Source organism: Peromyscus eremicus, chromosome 8b (assembly GCF_949786415.1).
Source record: "Peromyscus eremicus chromosome 8b, PerEre_H2_v1, whole genome shotgun sequence".
NCBI lineage: Eukaryota > Metazoa > Chordata > Mammalia > Rodentia > Cricetidae > Peromyscus > Peromyscus eremicus.
Window position 1 is genome coordinate 46,495,225 of NC_081424.1, and position 20,244 is coordinate 46,515,468.

At 45.4% G+C, this 20,244-nt stretch overlaps 1 protein-coding gene across 1 annotated transcript in view; it reads left to right on the forward strand.

Moving 5' to 3' along the window:
- The window catches only part of Ust (uronyl 2-sulfotransferase), a 289,547-nt gene that overhangs the window by 174,581 nt on the left and 94,722 nt on the right, over window positions 1–20,244 (forward strand). The window contains exons 4-5 of the mRNA XM_059272763.1: window positions 9,490–9,569; window positions 17,416–17,569. Coding sequence (XP_059128746.1) covers window positions 9,490–9,569; window positions 17,416–17,569 — 234 coding nt within the window. The remainder of the gene's footprint in view (window positions 1–9,489; window positions 9,570–17,415; window positions 17,570–20,244) is intronic.

A 20,244-nucleotide genomic window follows, 5' to 3' on the forward strand; every position in this document is an offset into this window, starting at 1 on the left:
ACATATTATATATATTATATATATATATGCAAGTATATTTTAGACACCAAGTTTCTCCTAGACTTTCCCAGTCTTAGTTGGTCAGGGGATTTTTAATGTGTGTTATGAATGTCCTTTCGATCCTGTAGCTAGAGTTTTCCTGCCTGGCCCACAGTCAGGACAAATCTCTCTCACCTGCTAGTCCCACAGCCCTCAAACCCGACCAAGTAAACACAGAGACTTATATTGGTTGCAAACTGTATGGCAGTGGCAGGCTTCTTGCTAACTGTTCTTACAGCTTAAATTAATCCATTTCTATAAATTTATACCTTGCCACATGGCTTGTGGCTTACAGGCATCTTCACATGCTGTTTCTCATCGTGGCAGCTGGCAGTGTCTCTCTGACTCAGCCTTCCACTTCCCAGCTTTATTCTCCTCCTTGCCCCGCCTATACTTCCTGCCTAGCCAACGGCCAATCAGTGTTTTATTGATTAATCAGCAACACATTTGCCATACATCCCACAGCACTTCCCCCCCCCCTTTTTTTTTTTCAAAAAAGAAGGTTTTAACCTTAACAAAGTAAAATTACATATAATTTGGGAATTTGGGCGTAGCTTCTCTTGCTACTTCCTGCTGGAAGGGGGCACTGTATCTTATGGGGAAACAAAGAAAATTTTAGAATTATGGAATAGTCCATGAGGCTGTATCGTCTGAGCCAGGTGCCTTCAAACCATTCTGGATGTTGGATCATCTGGGCCATGGTGTCATTGGAGATCTTTCAGGGGGTCTTGGCCGGTCAAACCTGATGTATCTTAATCTTGAACAAATCCATAGCCTCTGGCTTTCTGTGGGAACAAAAGAGACTCTTTTCCAAAGCAACATATCCTTATATCCAAATTTTGAAGTCAAGGTACCTTTAAAATATACATTTTGGCATAACTCAACAGCTTTTACAATCAAATGTTTTTCTGCAGTTAAAAATCCCAAAGACAACACAATCCAGATTCTCTGTGTAATATTCATCTTCACGTGGCTTATTTTTTATATTAATTTTACTGTCTCTTTAAAGACTGTATTTTTAAAACTATGTATTTGTTTCTATAACTCTATATATCACTTTTTTTTAATCTCTTTCAAGCCTACGTATATTTTACACACATTGTAAACTATTACATCTGAATCTGTCTTATTGTGAATCTATTGCTTTAAACTGCAGCATCTGTGGCTGCTGGCTCAGCCCACCTCAGCTTCCCAACATGGCTACATTTACCACCAGCTCTGGGAGCTATCGGGGGTCTATGCTTTTATCCAAGCAGCGAGTAGTCCAGAAACCTTTTTTTTTTTTTTTTGTTTTGTACCTGCAAAGGCTAAACCCACCATGCAGCTTAATGTGCCACTTGCAGAGGCCTCATTCCCGCCATACTGCAGGTCGAGCACACACGATAGGAACCCACAAGTAGCTGAAACCGCAGCTGCCGCTCATTTGAGAGAGACAATTAGGAAGCTGTTTTTAGCTCCGTTTTAGAATCTTTTTTCTCAGTTTTTAGGTGAACACTCTTGCCCCACGTTGGGCGCCAAATGTAGATGTAACCAACCTTCTTATTAAATAAGAAACACAGAACCAATGCAAAGAAGAAAGCCAAGAGGTCAGAGCTAAGTGCTAAAACCTTACCCTTCCTCCTGCAGTGGTCCTACCTCTCCAAACTCACTACCCCTGTGTTAATGTCTTTATATAGTGTTCCTGTTCTGCCTTCTCATTGGTTGTAAACCCAACCACATGACCGCCTCATCACGGCCTGTCTGTATAGGCCTCCAGGTTTTCCTTGCTTGGTATTGAGATTAAAGGCATGTGTGTCCAATAATGGCTGTATCCCTGAATACACAGAGACTTACCCAGCTCTGCCTACCAAGTGCTGGGATTACAAGTGTACGCCACCACTGCCCTGCTTTCCTATGGCTTGCTAATAGCTCTGACCCCCGGGCAACTTTATTTATTAACATACAAATAACATTTTAATACAAATAAAATATCACCATAGGATCCCACAGAATTTATCCATCATAATTTGGAAAGCACTGGCCTAGTCTACATCCTTCCGACCATCATAGCAGGAAAGGTTAGTATTGCACTATACACCTCACACCAGCTCTGACTCTGCCAGACAACCATTCAAATAACATAAGCCTTGAAAACCATTCAGAGGGTAGGAGAGATGGCAGTCCTGTGCCCGTGTGCTTCAGGCCGTATTAGCCTCTTGGTACAGAGCAGGGCAGCATGCTGTTCTTGTACACTGTGTCAAACCTCCCTGCCCCTTTATTTTTACTCACATCGGCATCCAAGTCCGCGTTCTGACTATAAAGCAATGAGACTCAAAATAATAATAATAATAATAATAATAATAATAATAATAATAATAATAACCACAGTCCTTCAGGGACAGTTCTCAAGACCACAAAGGGGCCTCTGGGGCTTCCCCGGTACTCGATCCTCTGTTTGGTCACCTGATCATCCTTCCTATGTTTATCCATTTATTTTGACGAATGTTTATTAAGGATCTGCTGCTAATGCTGGTCACTTAGCACCACGCACAATGCTTGTTGTTCACGCAACTGCCTTCTGATCTGTGAAGCAATTTTATTAGGAAGGTATTGGCACCCTGCTTTTGAGGGAGAAATAAGTGTGTACAAGAACAAAGGACACAAACATACATAAATCAAAGGGAATGTGGAATAATTATCCATAAAAGCAAGTCAGGATCAAATCCTGTCTAAGTTTGAATGGTGAGTAAGGGCTGGAATTTTATGTAGTAGTTAGAAGGGAACCATTCAAAACAGTTCTTGTGCCAGGTGTAAGGATCTTCTGGGGAGTGTTCGCACACTCTTTATCCCCACATCTTACTGCAGAAGTAGAGAAGTGGGTTTGTAAGGAAGCGCCCAGGTATGTGTGTATCTGAGGAAAGACTCCCTAGGGTGACCAGATCACAACTTCCAGTGAACACTCACTGCATGAAACTTACTCACTGAAGACGCTCCTTTTATTGTGCAAATCCTCCAAACAAGGGACTTCTCTGCCCCCAAAGGCCTCATGAAGTTTTCATTTATGTTTTGAAACAAGCTCTCCCTGTTAAGCAGTCCAGGCTGGTCTTGAACTCATGACCCTTGTGCCTCAGCTTCCCAAGTAGCTGGGAGTACAGCAGTATGTTATGACACTGCATCAGATACTTCCTCTTCTGTTTGTCTCCTTCTGCATGCTATTCCAGGAACCTTCTTCCCCTAGAAACATTTTGAAAGAGCCTTTCAGAATAATCCTCAAAGCTTCCTGCCCTTACAAGAAGATAGACAGTATCCACTGTCTCGAGTGCTGCTCCAAACTGGCTCTGGAATCAAACCAGAAGATAAGCTCAGTCAGTCCATGGGGATGGGTTCCACATTGTCTTGGGGTCCTCACACAAAAGCACAGTCCTCTAATGCAAGCCTGAAGGAAATAAAAGACAACGGAGAGAAGCCATATGACCTGGAAAAAATAGTTTTTCTTCTCCTTGGAATTGTATTGTATCCATTAATTTTCTGTATCTACTTCAGATAGATACGCTCATGTTATTGCTCCCCCTGCTGGACTTCTTCTTCACTGCAGGCATGAACTTCTCTGATTATTACATACAGCCCTGGGCTAAAATTAGAAAGAGGACTGTGCTGAGGGTCTGCTTGTACCCCAAGAAGAGGTCAAGTAACCTGAGACCTTCAGTCATCCTTTCCAGCCTCTAAAGTTGGAACAAGGACCCGCAGTTCCCCTCTGGGGCTGGTTGCTTTTGCTTTGATGTGCTAATAAGCACGCATCCTTTCTTTGATTTAAGATGCTTTGCAAAATTACAGGGCATCTAGTTGTTGATGTGTGACCCAAGAGTTCAGACCAAAGTAGGGTTGGACATCCTTCCTACTGACAGGCTGTCAAGCATTTCCTGAAGACACGAGGAGCAGAGTCATCCTCAGAGCTGCAGATGAACGTCTGTGCTCGGCCACCCTGCCCTGAGCAGGGAAGCAAACCACTGGAAACTGCTTTCTAGCCCCCCTCTGTGTAGTACGGGTGTTTGACTTTTGCCTTTTCCTTCCTTTTTAAACCTTGCTTCCATTTCAGTCCATCACCACAGGTAGATTTAACTTCCTCCTTTAGATGCATTTCATGGAACACTTACCCTTTTTCTAAGTACTTAAAAATCGGCTCTGTGTTTCTTATTTAATAAGACAGTTGGTTACATCTACAATCCACCCTTTTTCTTATTAATATATACTGTTTTCCCACTCTGGAAATTTTAGAAAATATTCTTTCTATTCTCTGTTCTCTCTCTCTCTCTCTCTCTCTCTCTCTCTCTCTCTCTCTCTCTCTCTCTCTCTTTCTCTCTCTCTCTCTCCCGTCATCCCTTTTCCCTCTTCCCTCTCCCTTCCCTGTGTGTGTGTGTGTGTGTGTGTGTGTGTGTGTGTGTGTGTGTGTAGAAAAGACAGGGCACATTCAGGCTAGCCACACACTCAGAGCCTTAATACTTATATTTGTTAGTGGTTTTTGTCTACTACTTGTTCAGCACGTCTTATGAAAGGCAAAAGGTTTGTTTTCTCTAGTCCCTCTTCATTCTTCAATCCCAACCAATTCTGCCAACCAATCCCCTGTTTCCATTTGAAAAGTTCATGTCCACATCATTAACTGGGAAGTGTGAGTAGACTGCCACTCGGCGATGAGGGGCAGGGCTGCAGGATTTGAATTCTGGCATCACCTTTTGGATCATGGCGACTTTATGAGATCTGTGTACTCTGGGGCTGGAGAGACGGCACAGTAATTAGGAGTCCATGCTGCTCTTCTAGAGAACCCAGGTTCAGTTCCTGGTATCAGCGTTAGACAGCTCATAACTGCCTATAATTACAGCTCCAGGCCATCTGAAGCCGCTGCCCTCCGGCACCTGCACTCACATGCAGAACCCACACTCCATTCAAAATAAATTAATCTTTAAAATAAAGAAATCCGTATTCCCAGTCTGTGCTCCAATTCTGTAATTTCAAAGAATGGATAATAATATTTAACTCTTGAAATATTAAATGGTAACAGGTATATAAAGAATTCTCTGGTACGGTATGTGCCACATCCCTCCCCCAATACTCAGAAAAATGGCTTTGCTTGGCATTGTTACATCTTGGATATTATAAGGAGAATGCTGACAGTGAGTCTTGTGTAGGATAATGAACTTGCTAGTCTGTTCCAGGGAAGGCTTACTTCATTGCCTGGGTGACAATTATGTCTTCAGCTACTGACTGGTGTCTTGATACCAACCAAGCATTTCTAAAGGGGTATGCTTATCCTATAAATTCCCTGGAGATGCCTGGTGGGGACTTAAGGGGACACATAGCCTGGTCCCAGACCTCCTGGAACTTAGCCTAAGTCAAAGAAGAGAATGCAGTCTCAGTTAGTGGACCATCAAAAGGGGTGTCCCCAAACCTCCTCAGATGAAGAGCTGAGGAAGTTCAAAAAAGTGCATCTTATCTAGGCAAAGGTCATCAAAGACAGGCCCATCTCCCCTCTTTCTGCAGACAAATTTGTTCCTCCTCCAGGGGCCCATCGCCACAGATGGGTACCACCTCGGTGTGCTCATTGTCCCAGCTGAGGATCTAGGAGGGACGGTGTCTGGTCTTCTTTTCCCGGCTTCCTATCCCCAGGTACCCACCAAGCTCCTTGCTTCGAGCTTGTTCAAAGCCCTCCCTGCAGTTCCTCATCCTTCTCACTGCTAAGAGTCTCCAGACCCTTTGCCTCAACATCTGCTGTAGGTCATGTTAGAACACCGTTTGCACAACCCAACACCAGAGTTTCTTCTAATTCATTAGCACCTGATGCTGCAGGTGCCATCACGGCCACTCCCATCTGCCTGGCCCAACTTCCTGTCCAGTGCTTCTGTGCTGGGCCAGATCTCAGCTTCATCCGTGCTAGACGAGTGCTCTACCACTGAGCTTCCTGGCCTCAGCCTCTAATCGTCATTCTTCTTCACATTTTCCACCCTTATCTCAGATATGACATAAATTAAAATAAATCTTCTCTGACGTCAGATCCCCACAGAGTTAATGTCATGGTCTGCTCTGCTTTCCATTACCTGGCTCGATCCATTCTCTAGTTATCTATTTCCTTGGTCATCCTACACTGGTTGTTCTCAAATCCTTTCTGATGCTCCGGTAAAACACTCTGACCAAAAGCAACTTAGGGAGGAAAGGGCGTATTTGACTTACACGTCCGGGTCACGGTTCATCATTATGGAAAGTCAGGATAGGAGCCTGAAACAGAAACATGGAGGACCAGGACGCTGGAGCACTCATCAGCGTGGTGCCCACAGGCTGATGCTTAGCTTTCTTATACACTTCAGGACCACCTAAGGATGGCGGTGGTGCATCAGTTAGCAATCAAGATGATCTTCCACAGATGTGCTAAACTGGGCCCAGGCAGTTCCTCTCAGAGGACACTAGGCTATGTCAAGTTGACAGATCTAATGATAAGACCCAACATCTGGTCCAGAGAATTCCCTCAGCCATTTGTGTTTGTTTCTTACCTTGACTTCACACTGTTTCCACGATGACCCTTTTTACTGTTAATCCGTCCACACCACAGAGGACATCCCCTCGGGAGAAATGCCCACCTGTGTGTGCAGGTAGGCTGGAAACTTCACCTGTGTACCTTCCACCCGTGGCATATCCCTGGATCTCACCTTCCCCCTGGTCCACCTCACTCCCAACACTCTGAAATTCTTAAGAGAGAGGACCCATTATATTTTTTCTTTGTAGTCACACGCCAAGTGGTAGATTGCCTGAGACTGAGTTGGAGATCTTGGATGTTAAAGAAAAGTGGGACCCAGCGAGTCAAGCTGGAAGAGGGATGTATTTTAGCTGGAATGAATGAAGGGAGGACTTGAAATGATGGGGGGAAAGAAAGCCAAATATTCCAGAGGGAGGCAGCTTGTTCCTAAGCCTCATCCTGGTCAGGCTTTGGTATAGATGTTGGTATGAGTAAGGAGTAGGAGTGGTCTAGTTTGATGGGATATAGAGAGTACCTTACCTGAGCCCGGTGGTTCCAGGATGCATCGCGGCGGGTAGAGGGTAAACTGAATGAGACTCAAGAGTGTGCTTCTGGTCTGATGGGCCTAGCAGCACCGCTGGGACATTCTTCAGGCTTTCCACCCTCTGTGCTTGTGTGCTTATCTCCTGTCCAAGTAAGTAGGGTGAGCGGACACGGGCAGTGGAATCAGGAGGAATCCAGGAGTGGCCCTGGGAGAGCCAAGAACAACAGGGGTGGACTTTTTGGTGACTTCAGGTAGTGCCAATGCTGCCGTGATGGCACCGGTGTAAGTAGGATCAAGGAGAAAGAAAGGGCAGGGTCCGAATGACAGCAGGAAGGCTGGGAAATGGGCAGCAGGGGCTCAGGAGGCCATTGCTTGTCACTAGAAATGGGTCACGTGTTAGCATTTGGGAAGGTCAAACGGTGCTTGGACAAGGAGTGTTCAGCCTGTGCATATGACGTACGTGACTTTACTGTTTGGGGAACAGTGACAAGCGTGGAAGAATGCACTCTGTCCTCATTCCATTAACGTGATAAACGTGTGTGCTGGCGTCTTGAGTGTGTTTGAGGATATGTCTAGAAAGAGTTCCGCATTGTTACTGCTAATCCATTTTCCTTGAGATATAGACAGCTTTATGACGACGGCACTGCTCTCAAAAGTCCTATTGATAATGTGTTTCGAGGGGGTGCTAGAGTGTTGAGTAGGGGAAAGAGCCAATGTCTTCCAGTTTGCTTCTGCCGTGCTACTGGACGCATACTTATATGACTGCTATGCACACAGAGAACTATCTGAATTAAAATAATACAGCGATAAAAGCATGAATCATCTTTGTCTTAAACACACACATAGGCAAGAGTTCTTTAAGTAGTCATCCTCTGAGATACATTAGCAATGCTGAGATGCTTATGCCTATAGATGGGCAATCCATAACAGCTCAGAATTAACAATGTGCCCAAGCAGGAAGCTTGACTACCAGAAGCAAGGGCATGCTGTGAGTACTTAGAAGGGAAACTGGAGAGAAACAGGATCCAATTTCCTATGCATTCAAGCCCAAGGAAGGACTAGGTCATTATTCACCATGCTCTCCCCAGAGTCTCCCAGCTAACAAAAATCCCAGGTTTCAGAGCTGAGTCATTTAACTATTAAATTCAACTTGACTTCTCTAACTATTAATTAACTTATAATCATTTCTCTGATTATTAAAAGTTAGCAGGTTTAGACTGATTGTCTGGGTCTGTAAAGGAGCATGTGTTTGACTGAGTTAATTTATCACATGAATAATGATCAAGCATATACACATGGGGCAGCCCCTGTGTTCCCCTTGGGAGCCAGAGAGCCAGGGCCTGTTCTGTTAGAGAACAACTGAAGTCCTAGAGTCTTGGTTCACTCTTGTCGTTGCTACTGTGCTGAACATGTGAATGGCCATTCTTGTTTCTAAGTTTTCAACTTCCTCTGGCTCATAGACTCTGAAATACTGCATCTCCGACATTCGTCTACAGTAGCAGTCTTCAGAATGCATTTTTTTAAAAAAAAGATCACCATGTCCATTTTGTTAGGGCCAACTGGAAATTCTAGAGAAAGAATTCAGGATGTCAGGGAGGCCTAAAAATGCCTGGAATTTCTAGCTCATTTCACTGAGTGTTTTCTGTATCATGACATGTCCTAGGAGACCATAAAAGTCAGCTTATATCAACATAAAATGCGTTCTGCCTTACTGATAACTGCAAATAAATAATTCACATGACCACCCACCAAAAGACTCCAAGACCTTCAGAGGCCTGGGAGTTCCCCCTGAAATATATTCCTTATGAATTCGTATACTCAAAGAGAAAAATAATAAGGGGTGCTTATTTTATCCCCACTTTAAATGCTACAACACCAGCTTCAATGTAATCTCAATAATGTCACAGGAATATAAGAAAATGATTAACACCTTTTCCTGGTGTGACTTTAAAGGAGGCAATTAAAAGTATTACCTCACCTGCTTTTCAGTCCTGCAAAACGTTCATTTCTTTGGTTGAAATTACTTAATCTGGGGCTGAGAAGATGGCTCGGTGGGGAGAAGTACTTACTATGCACATAGAGGACCTGAGTTCGATTGCCCAGACCCTGTGTAAAAGCCGTGCATACACACACACACACACACACACACACACATACACACAAAGAAAAAAAATATTAATCAATTGCATAGTTCTCCGAGCAATGATCAACTGAATTGGTTACAGGGCTATCAGTCTGAAGAGAAAGCTTCTTTAGTCATGAAAGAACCTTAGGGGCGAGCTCACGCTTTGCAACAAATTCAGCTGCTTGGTCCCGGCCCAGAAGATATAAGTGGGGATGGAAGGAGGAGGCCAGATAACCTTCAGTTTAATGTGGCTTGGGAAGTTAGTTCCTGCACACGCTAATCCTGTCCTTCCTTTAATAGATGGAACTGATTAAGAATATCAGCACCGCCGAACAGCCCTATTTATTCACGAGACATGTTCACTTCCTCAACTTCTCCAGGTGAGTCTCTCTCCAGCTTTGTGGTGACTTCCTATCTTCTGAGTCTTTATGTGCCATCTAATGAGCAACCCCTTAACGAGCTACCTGGATTGACAACCCAGAGCCATCGCCCTCAAAAGACAAAGACCTGTTCAGTCTAGTTAGCTTTGCTACAGAGAAATCGAAGTTTGAAACATTTCTTCCTACAACAGATCTGAAATAGTATAAAAACATGGAATTATTTTCGGTGAGAAGACTTTCAATGGCGCAGTACTTAAAGAGGGGGAGGGAATCCGATTTTTGTATTGTAACAAAGAGACGAGAAATGAGAATCTGGTCACACGTTTTTCTGCAGTGTGAACCTGCATAGCACTCTAGGATCAACACAACAGTAGGGTAATGGATGTTTCTTCTGCTCCAAAGAGTTCATGCCAACCGCCAACTACCGTTTTCTGTTTTTAAACTAAGCGTCCCTAGTCTTGCGTCTTTGACGATGGTGAGATATCTTTGATCTGTTTGCTTGTTTGTTTTGTCCCGTGGCTTCCCCCTTTTAATAGTGTAGGTTTTCAAACTCAGATTTGGGGGCCTTCTCTTGATTAAATTGTAGCTTCGAGTTCTATGTGCCCTTTCTCTCTGTGGTCCATTAGCACCTCTAGAGTGTCATTGCTCCTTGGACGGGTGGCCCTTAGGGTCCTGCTGTGCCTACTGGCTCTGCCATCTACTCACAGTTGGTATCTGTCTGTCAGTAGATCACTGGGTCCAGAGACAGGTCTGCTGACAAGCCCAGGGCTCCTGAGACCCCTGGCTAGCAGTCTAACAGGGCCATCTTAACCTTACAGTAACAATTCCATCAAACGGTCAAAGAGTTTACCAGGGTGCTCCATCCACACGCAGTGTGTACCAGCTGTCAGTTGGTGCTGACCCAGTTGCCGCTGTGGGCTGGTGCCTCAGGAGGCTGGCTGTGCAGAAGCTCTGCTGCCCAGCCTGATGCCTGACATTCCACCAGGCTTGGTGCAGGTTTTAGCCTTCAAAGGACTTCCCTGCTGCCCAGGTGGTCCTGTGCCAATTACATGTAAAGGAGGAATCCAAGTCAGCAAAGGTACATTGTTAAGCAGAGGAGTTAACACATTCTAGTTCAAAGTGAGCTTCCCAGGCCTGAAGTCCCCTGGGCCTGCTTGATGAGCCAGAGTTCTGTGGGACAGGAAGTAGAATGCTTAAAATGGCCAACAGTAACAGGGCTGGGTGCTGGCCCCACTCACTGATTTTCAGCATGGCTCGCTGCTGGGTTGGCTGGTGAATGCATCCTGATTCTCCCCTCCAGAAGCCATGTCATTAGTCATAATGGGGCTACTGGGATTTGATAGATGTTCTGGGCCCTGTGTTTGATGATTTGTAAAGAGAGAGACATTTCTGGTTTGGGTTTGTTCTAGTGACTTCCTTCTGCGCCACCCTTGACACCTTCAAACTTCAGTCATTAACTCCTCTTTCTTTCTAGGTTAGATCTTTACATCCAAGCTGCAATACAACAAATCTGAATAACAATCTCAGGCCAGTTCAAAACTCTAATGAGAAGCTGAAACCGGTATCTTAATTAGATCAGCAGCGCCCAGCATGGTGGCTGTATTTTATCCTCATCTCTACCGTCAAATACCGGGGTAGAATCTTGATTGCTTTAACTTTGGATGAAAAAAATAATAATAATAAATCAAAAGCCTTTTAGAAGATACCACATCTGCAGAAGACGGTGGAGCCCTGGCTGTCAGGGCCTCTAAGTGTTACAGCCTTCCTACTGCCCAGGATGAGGGCAAGCCATGAAGCCTTTTAGGGGAAGGCTATCTGTTTTCCCATTTTTAGAATGGGGGCAGCTCCTTCCCCTTCCCTTCTGGTACAGATGGTTGGACCATGAGGAAATGCCCTCTGAGAGAGGGATGTGACAGGAACTCACAGTGACTCTTAATGCAGTCCTGGAGCTGGTCCTAGGATCACTAGTCCACAGTGATCCTCCAGCCGGAGCAGACAGACTCACAGGCAGGCTGTCTCCTCTCTCCCCATTGCTCAGCTCAGAGCACATTGGTGAAGCATCCTCCCTCAGTCTTCTCTATGCTAGGGTAGCTGGGGCTCACTAGTAAACTCAGAACGTTTCCCTTTTCTTTGGAATCCTTGAATTGTTCTTCCACCACAGAAGTGTGTGGTCAAATGTGATGGGTGCAGGGAGAGAAGTCATCAGGCTTCCCCTGGGGGAGACGGGAGAGCAGCAGACTCCTCCTGGTTCTGCTTAAGCATGAGATTCCCGTCGGCTTTAGAGCAATGAGAGGCAAGGACATTCCCAGTAGAGCAGCAGCAGGAGTGAAAGCAATCCAGAGAAGAGCTGGAGGAATGCACTAAGGGTAGACAAGAGGAGGGACCTGGCTGGAGAGGAGGTCGGGCTGTGCGTGGCCTGCTGAGGTTGCCTCTGTGGGAGCCATCACCCCTCTGTTCTCTTCCTGCAGCCCAGAACCAGGGCCTTAGCAATAATGAGCTTGATGGTAAGAAGAGCTTGGATACTTGGCAGGACCACTGTTAAGCTCATAACCAGGGGATTAAGAGTCAGTTCACCTTCGTTTTCAAGGGCGTATCTTTATTTACGGACCTCTTCAGTATAAGTAGCAAACTGTGACTACACAGAGAAAGTCCCCCTCAAAAAACCCAAGGAGCAAGAAAAACAACCAAGTTGGGAATTGTTAGATACCTTGAAACCTGAGCTCTGTGTTTTGAATTCTAAGCATAAAACCTATTGAGCTGCTCTTGAGCAACCTGCCCCGACAACCCGTGAATGCTGCTCATGTGAGAAACCAGACCAAGAGACCAGACTGGTGCGCTGTCCTTCGTTAATACTTCTAAACTTTCATGCATCATTAACTGGTAGCAATATCCTTGCTGTTGAACGGAGTATCAGAATCAGGCTGGATCCCCACCCTAACCCCCATCCCATCTCTTTTTTCTCACATACATGTTATGAAGTCGTGAAGGACCTGCATTTATATCAAATTTTTGTTTTGCTTTTTTCTCCCATTTATTTTTCTCTGTTAAGAATGGCCTTCTTATCTGACATGTAGGCAAGAACAGCAATGTAAAATGCTGTCCTGTGCGCTCTGGGCTGGTCTCTAGTTAGCTGACTTCATGTAGCTGTTGCTCAACTCCTTGCTCTTTGCTCATTTTCTTCTGAGTCTGAAGGAATTCTTTGGCCATTTGCAGCTCTGTTCATCCCACCAATCAGGTGTTACTGCAGTGGCTGTGGAGACCTCTTCCTGCCAGAGCCCTACCAGCTCAGCAGAGAGCTCCGGTTTCCCTAGGGTGTTCTCTGATACCTATTTTGAACTCCTTGGAAATGTGGGCCAGACAAATGTTTATTCCTCTGGATGAAGGGAGAACTGAGTCCAAACCACCCTGGCCTAGAAGGTGCTGCTCTTTGTGGGGACACTGAAGATGGGCCTTTCGTGTTTGTGGGTTGCAGCTCCTTAGGTCTTTCACTGGTTGTTGAAGTAATTTTAGGATATATATATATATATTTAAACCTCAACTCTTCAACATCAGCAGCCTCTCTGGAGTGTGTCTTTGATGAGTATTCTGCACCGACTGAGACACAGTTCAGCTTGTCTCTCCTGACACCCCACCCCACCCCTGCCCTTTGTTATTTGTCTTCTAAACTTTTGTGGGGACCAGAGGATGATATTTTGTCCCAGTCTAGACTTTCTCTCCCCCCTCAGTTGTATTCTCCTTGCTGTGACGACTTTGTAAACTACATCAGGACCTGAGGCCACTGAAGCCGTCAAGTAAACCATAGGGTTCTCGTGCTGAAAATGTCAAACTTCTTCTGTAGTATGAATCTTAAAAGTTCTTATTAATAAAATCAAACCTGAGGCCAGGTATTGGGGTGAATGCTGGAAGATCAGAGAAGCAGAACAAGCCACAGCTAACCTCGCCTCACCAGTTCCTCAGCTGGTCCTGTTTCCTCAGATTAGAAGCCTCTGAGTCCTCATCCAGAATGAATCTCAGCTGAACTGCTGCTAGAAGCCTGAAAGCTTAACCAGCTAAAAGCTTCTAGTTCCTGGTCTTCACACCTTATGTACCTTTCTGCTATCTGCCATAACTCCCTGGGATTAAAGGCTCGCTTTCTGGGATTAAAGGCGTGAGTCACCATGCCTGGCTATTTCCAGTGTGGCCTTGAACTCACAGAGATCCATGCCTCCAGAAGGCTAGGATTAAAGGTGTGAGTGCCACCATTTTCTAGCCTCCGTATCTAGTGGCTGTTCCGTTCTCTGACCCCAGATAAGTTTATTAGGGTGCACAATATTTTGGGGAACACAATACCACCACATTCTTCCTTTAACCTTTCTTGTTTTAGTTTTGGTTTTTTTTTTTGAGACAGGGTTTCCCTGTGTAGCCCTGGCTGTCCTGCAAGATGTTCTGTAGACCAGGCTAGCCTCGAACTCGCAGAGACTGGCTTGTCTCCGCTTCCCAAGTGCTGGGATTAAAGATGTGGGCCACCACCGCCCAGCTCCCTTAACCTTTCTTATCCCTCCTTTTTACCCAGGGTTCTCCCTGACACCCCCAATTTCTGTTTCCTCTGCTCACAGGGTAGCCCCAATGCCAACAGTGACTTGTGAAAGAAAGGTAGAAAGAGAAGGAAGGAACAAAGGGACTCAGGCAGGGAGGCTGCTGTGCTGCCAGCAGAGGCATTTGACACTTTCTCAAGTGAAGTCAGAATTACTATGGGAACAGAGCTTGAAAGCAGCTGCCCTTTGAAGACATCCTTTTTAACTGAGCCAGTCAGACCGCAACACTCCCACAATCCACTTCAGTTTCTGCCTCTCTTCTCTAGATGTTGACTTTGCTCCTGTTCTCATTAGCAATGGGATCCCTTTGGATTCTGATCCCTTTAATGTTGACCCAGAAGCTTCAACCTTGGAAAATCAAAATAAAGAGAAAAAAAAATGGATGCAGGGTATTTAACACTGTCCCCACCTGCTTACACAGAGCTAGGCGCTGGAGTTCAAGGTGAGAGCTTTATTGTGAGCTCTCCCTAATTAGATCTTAATTTGTCTCCCTCAGCTTTGTACTGTGGGGAGCAGGCCTCTGTGGCCATGAGTTCAGTCATCACGGTAGCCCATCCAGGACAAGCATAGTCTGAGTTTTCCCTCAGGTCACCTCATAGATTTTTTTTTTTCTGTTTTTTTTTCCCCCTTATCATTCCATCTTCCTCTCTGAGCAGGAACCCTGATGTCATCGGCCCAGTCACTTCCCTTCTTTCTGTCAGGCCATTGTCATCAGCTCCCCACAGCAAGTGCTGACTCCACTTCCCTCCCCTCAGTGCAAGCTAGAGAGCAAAGTCTACTGCTGGTGTGCACAGCCAGCCTCGGCGTCTTCTGCTGGTGTGGTGTGCACAGCCAGCCTCGACGTCTTCTGCTGGTGTGCACAGCCAGCCTCGACGTCTTCTGCTGGTGTGCACAGCCAGCCTCGATGTCTTCTACTGATGTGCACAGCCAGCCTTGGCTTCTTCTACTGGTGTGGTGTGCACAATCAGCTTTGACATCTTCAACTGGTGTGCACAGCCAGCCTTGACATCTTTGACTGGTGTGGTGTGCACAGCCAGCCTTGACATCTTCAACTGGTGTGGTGTGCACAGCCAGCCTTGACATCTTCTACTGGTGTGGTGTGCACAGCCACCTTTGACATCTTCTACTGGTGTGGTGTGCACAGCCACCTTTGACATCTTCGACTGGTGTGGTGTGCACAGCCAGCCTTGACATCTTCTACTGTATGCACGACCATGCCCATCTTTTTACATGGGGGCCAAATTCAGCTCCTTTTGGACAGCGAGTGCTTTACAGACTGAGCCGTGTCCCCCCAGTCTTCAGTGTCTTCTTATTAAATGTCTTTAAATGTACAAATATGCTGGGCCCAACCATGTACGAATTAATGCACACAAACATATTGGTGACTTGTTATATCTACTTTGCTCTAGCAATACAACGCTTATACTGACAGAAGCTGAACAACCCGGAAGCATGCATGAAGGCCTTCCTGTCTGTATTTAGTCACCACCTGTTGAGTGCCTACTGTGTGCTCTACACCGCTAGACGACATACGTCCTGGCCACAGGAGGCTCACAGTCTGTTGTGAGAGACACGCATGCCAACACAGTAGGAAAGCCGGAATTCAGGGACTGAGAACACGGAGGTCAATTGCTAACGGTGTATAAAACCTGGTGCACCTGAGGCCCGAACAGGATCTCAACTTCAGGGCAGACTTAGGTTGAGGTCATGAGATCCTGAGCTACATGAGATCCTGACTCCAAAAAACAACAGAACAGTTACTGAAGTTATAGGATTATGACTCAGGCTGGGTTTTGAATGGTGAGCAGATAGTCCTCTAGCAGGAAAGGTGGGATCTGGATCCTGTCAGCTGTTTTATCTGAGTATTTTCTGTCCCTTGGCACAATGCCAAGCACTGTCCTCAGATAGGGGTTGCAGGTTCTCTCTTAAGGTCACTAGAAAGTGGCCTCTACCCAGAGCCGGAGGTCTTGCCACAAGCTTCTCCCTGGGATCACTTCCTTTAAGCAGTTCAGAGACTGGAGGTGGTGAAGGGAGTGCCTGAAGAGAATTTCAGGTTCCTGATGTTGGTCTCGAAGGTCTTGCACTTGGACAGGCTCTTACTGCAGATGTGGAATCCTGTGGAAGTAGTTAAAGCTAGAGCAGCCATCCAGAATGGCCACCTTGTGGCTCCTGGCCAAAGTCCACCCTGGGATAGCCATGAATGCAGCCCAACACAAAAACGTGAAAAGCTACTTAATCCATTGAGAAACACTGCTCAGGTCTTTGTTTAGAACTCAGTTGCATAGTTCTAGAGCATGGACTTTGTAGATGACAACATCTGTCACAGTGTCACATGTTGGACACGCCTGGTAGATACATACTTCAGTTGTTTTCAGATGGAGTCTCATTATGTAGCTTAGGCTGTCTTCAAACTCCTAATTCTCCCGTTTCAGCCTCCTCCAGGCTGGGGAATAATTCCATCACCTGAAGATAATTATCTTGATTTGCACTTCTTATATGTTTGCATCAATGCTTTTCTTAACTCTGGGATTTTCTTTCTATGGAATATTCTGGATCCAGATGAACTGTGTTCATCTCCTGGCATAGCCACACATTATTCATCCTCTTTATGCCTCAGTTTCCCCAGGCATAATGGGGATAACTCTGGTTTTTAGTCCATGGAAAATGGGAGGTCTTCCCTGAGTTTTCTGTGTCAAGTATTAAGAACATGATGAATAGTAAATATTCAGTGATGGTGACTGTTTCCAATCCAATCACCTTAGAGCACTTGGCTGAAATGATGTGAATTACAATATAGAAGTGCTGTGTCGCCACCAAGGGATTCAAAATCAAGCAACGGATTGAAACAATCACCAAGGGCCACCTGTTTGCTGGTGGGTTCTGCACCAGCCACTGGGAATACAAGGTCTAGTTCTCGACAAAGCTGTACCTACTGAGAAACCAGACATTTGTACCTTGACACTGTCACGTGGCATGATACGTACAGTGATTTGCTTAAAACAAAACAAAACAAAACACCAACCAAACAAACAAACAAAAACTGGTCTTACAGTGTCTGGATGGGCATCTGGATCATGAGTTTCTGTTTCCTGCATGGTAACAAAATGCCTATCGATTTACAGTTGCCTGTTAAAGTGGTGGGAGGCACCTTAGAAAATGGGCAATGGTTGGATTAAGTTAACCTAGAGGGAAAATTTGTCCCAGCAGGCCTTATTTTCTTGCAGAAGGGATGAGTTGTAACAGACTCCTTGTTTGTGTGCCCTGTGTGTTAGGTTTGGAGGAGACCAGCCCGTCTACATCAACATCATTAGAGACCCCGTCAGTAGGTTTCTGTCAAACTATTTTTTCCGTCGCTTTGGAGACTGGAGAGGGGAACAGAATCACATGATCCGCACCCCCAGCATGAGGCAAGAGGAACGCTACCTGGTAAGTTCTGTTGCATGGCCGAGGTGGCTCTCTGCTGCCTTGTTGTGGTGAATCCAGGTTGGGAGCTCCCCACACCGTGGAAAGCCTTTGTTGGTGAGAACTTGTTCCAGATGACCCAGTACACCTCAGCTGATTCCAGATTGGCTTTGCTCAGTTTGTCTTTATTGCTGAGTTTTAGGACATTCCTTGGGAGTCCTGACCTGCCACTCCTGTTGTTAAGAACAGATGTGTTTGGGGATCTCTCTCAGAGGGTTGCAATGTTTGTTCTCATTCTTCATCCTATTCAGTTCCCATGGCAACCTCTTGAGGGAGTGGGTTTTCACATGAGGACCTTGAGATTCCAAAGGGACCTAGAAGTCCTGTACCCCAAGGGTGCACCTTGGAGTTGCTAGTCCTCTGACTTCAAGCTTTTCCTCCCGTGACTGTCTGCAGTGCTGAACTTGGCTTTTCCGAATCTCCAGACTAATGTCGGCCTCCAGTTGTTTAAAAAGAGCACAGGAATTACTCACAAAAATGGAAGGCTGAGCTGTGTGCCACACTCCAGCCTGCCACGCACCAGAATGAAAGGCACGTTTCTCATCTATTCGTGACATACTGACAGAAGCTTACTGAGGAGCTCTGAGCTCTGGTTTCATGTGTAGACTTGGTAATCCCCCCAAGATACCTCATGGTAATGATTTTTAAAAGTTTTCTAAGCATTTCAATATTTCTTCATTTCCCTAAAGATCAGTGATTTTTTAATTTTTTCTGTTTAGTTGTTTAGTTTAGTTTAGTTTATAGTGTCAAGTGCCCTAATCTTTGTCTTTAAATTACCGGTTAGGAGTATGGCTACTGATAGATTTTATTTGGTGACATGATGTATGTAGTCAAAATACAGACTCACTTCCCAAAGGAATAACATTTTCTAATTATCTTTGTTGTTTGTATTGATTCTTATGATAGGTTTATGTTCTTTTTAAAAGAGTACATCCTATTTAATTAAAAATATATTTCAAAGATCTGACTTAGTCTTAATACTAAGAAAATGCTGAGAAGGAAAAGATATGGAAATGAATTGTCTCTTTTTTATTGAAAATAGATTCTTCTCTCATCCAATTCATCTCAACCACAGTTTCCTCTCCCTCCACTCCTCCCAGCTCCCTCCCCTCAACCTCAACCTCCCCTCTCCCCCAGATCCACTCCCCCTCTGTTTCCCCTCAGAAAGGAACAGACATCCAAAAGATAACAACCAAACATGACAAAACAAATACAATAAGATGAAGCAAAAGCCCTCATATCAAGGCTGGACAAGGCAAACCGATAGGAGGAAAAGAGTCCCAAGAGCAGGCAAAAGAGTCAGAGACACATTGGCTCCCACAATTAGGAGTCCCACCAAAACACCAAGCTAACAGCCATAACATACACGCAGAGGACCTTGCACAGACCCATGCAGGTTCCATGATTGCCACTTCAGTTTCTGTGAGGCCACATGAGCCCTACTTTGGTGATTCAGTGGGTCATGTTCTCAGGTGTCCTCCATCCCCTCTGACTTCTACAATCTTTCCTCCTCCTCCTCTTCTATGGGGTTCCCCAAGCTCTGAGGGGAGAGACCCAATGGAGACCTCCAATTTAAATTGTTTCTCCACATAGTGTCTGGCAGTGAGTCTCTGCACCTGCTCCCATCTGCTGCAGGGAGAAGTCTCTCTCATGAGGACTGAACAGGCACTCATCTATTAGGAATTATTTCATTGATTTTTTTTTTTTGCCAGTTGTATTTGGTTCTACCCTTGGTCTCCCCAGTTCCTGGTCATTCAGGCAATGTAGGCCATGGGCTCCCTCTTGTGAAGTGGGCCTCAAGTTAAACTCAGATATTTGTTGGCCACTCAAACAAGTTCTGAGCTACCATTGTCCGAGCACATTGTGCAGGTAGGATGGATTGTAGATCAAAAGTTGTTGTTGGGGGTTTTTTTTTTTTTTTTTGGTTTGTTTGTTTGTTTTTATTTTTTCCAGACAGGGTTTCTCAATGTAGTTTTGGTGCCTGTCCTGAATCTTACTCTGTAGACCAGACTGGCCTCAAACTCACAGGGATCCTCCTGAGTGCTGTGATTAAAGGCGTGCGCCACCGCTGCCCAGCCAAAATCAAAGGTTTTGTGGCTGGGTTGGTGTCCAGGTTTCTCTTGCAGTAGCCCAGAGAGTACCTTTGCACACCAAAGAGACTAGAATGTAGGGGTGAAGGCTCCATGCGGGCACCAGCTCAATCTCTGTGCATTCAGTGAGCTGTGTGGATGTTGTCCTCCACAACAAGGCTCCACTGTCAAGTTTTTGGACAGCTACCCTCTGTCCTAGCATCAGCCTGGGTTGTTTGGGGATCTCCATGGGAGGCCACGAGTCTTCCAAGTTTTGTCTTTCACATAGCATGTGAGAGTTGAGGGGAATCATCTGGATTCTTCTACTCTGTCAAACCTTAGTGCCATTCTGTAGATCAGTGGTTCTCAGCCTTCAGGATGCTGCAACCCTTTAATAGAGTTCCTCATGTTGTGGTGACCGCCCCCAACCGTAAAATTATTTCATGGCTACTTCATAACTGTAATTTTGCTACAGTTATGAATCGTAATGTAAATATCTGATACGCAGGATGTCTGACATGTGACTTCTGTGAAAGGGTCGAGTCCCGAAGAGGTCATGACCCCCAGGTT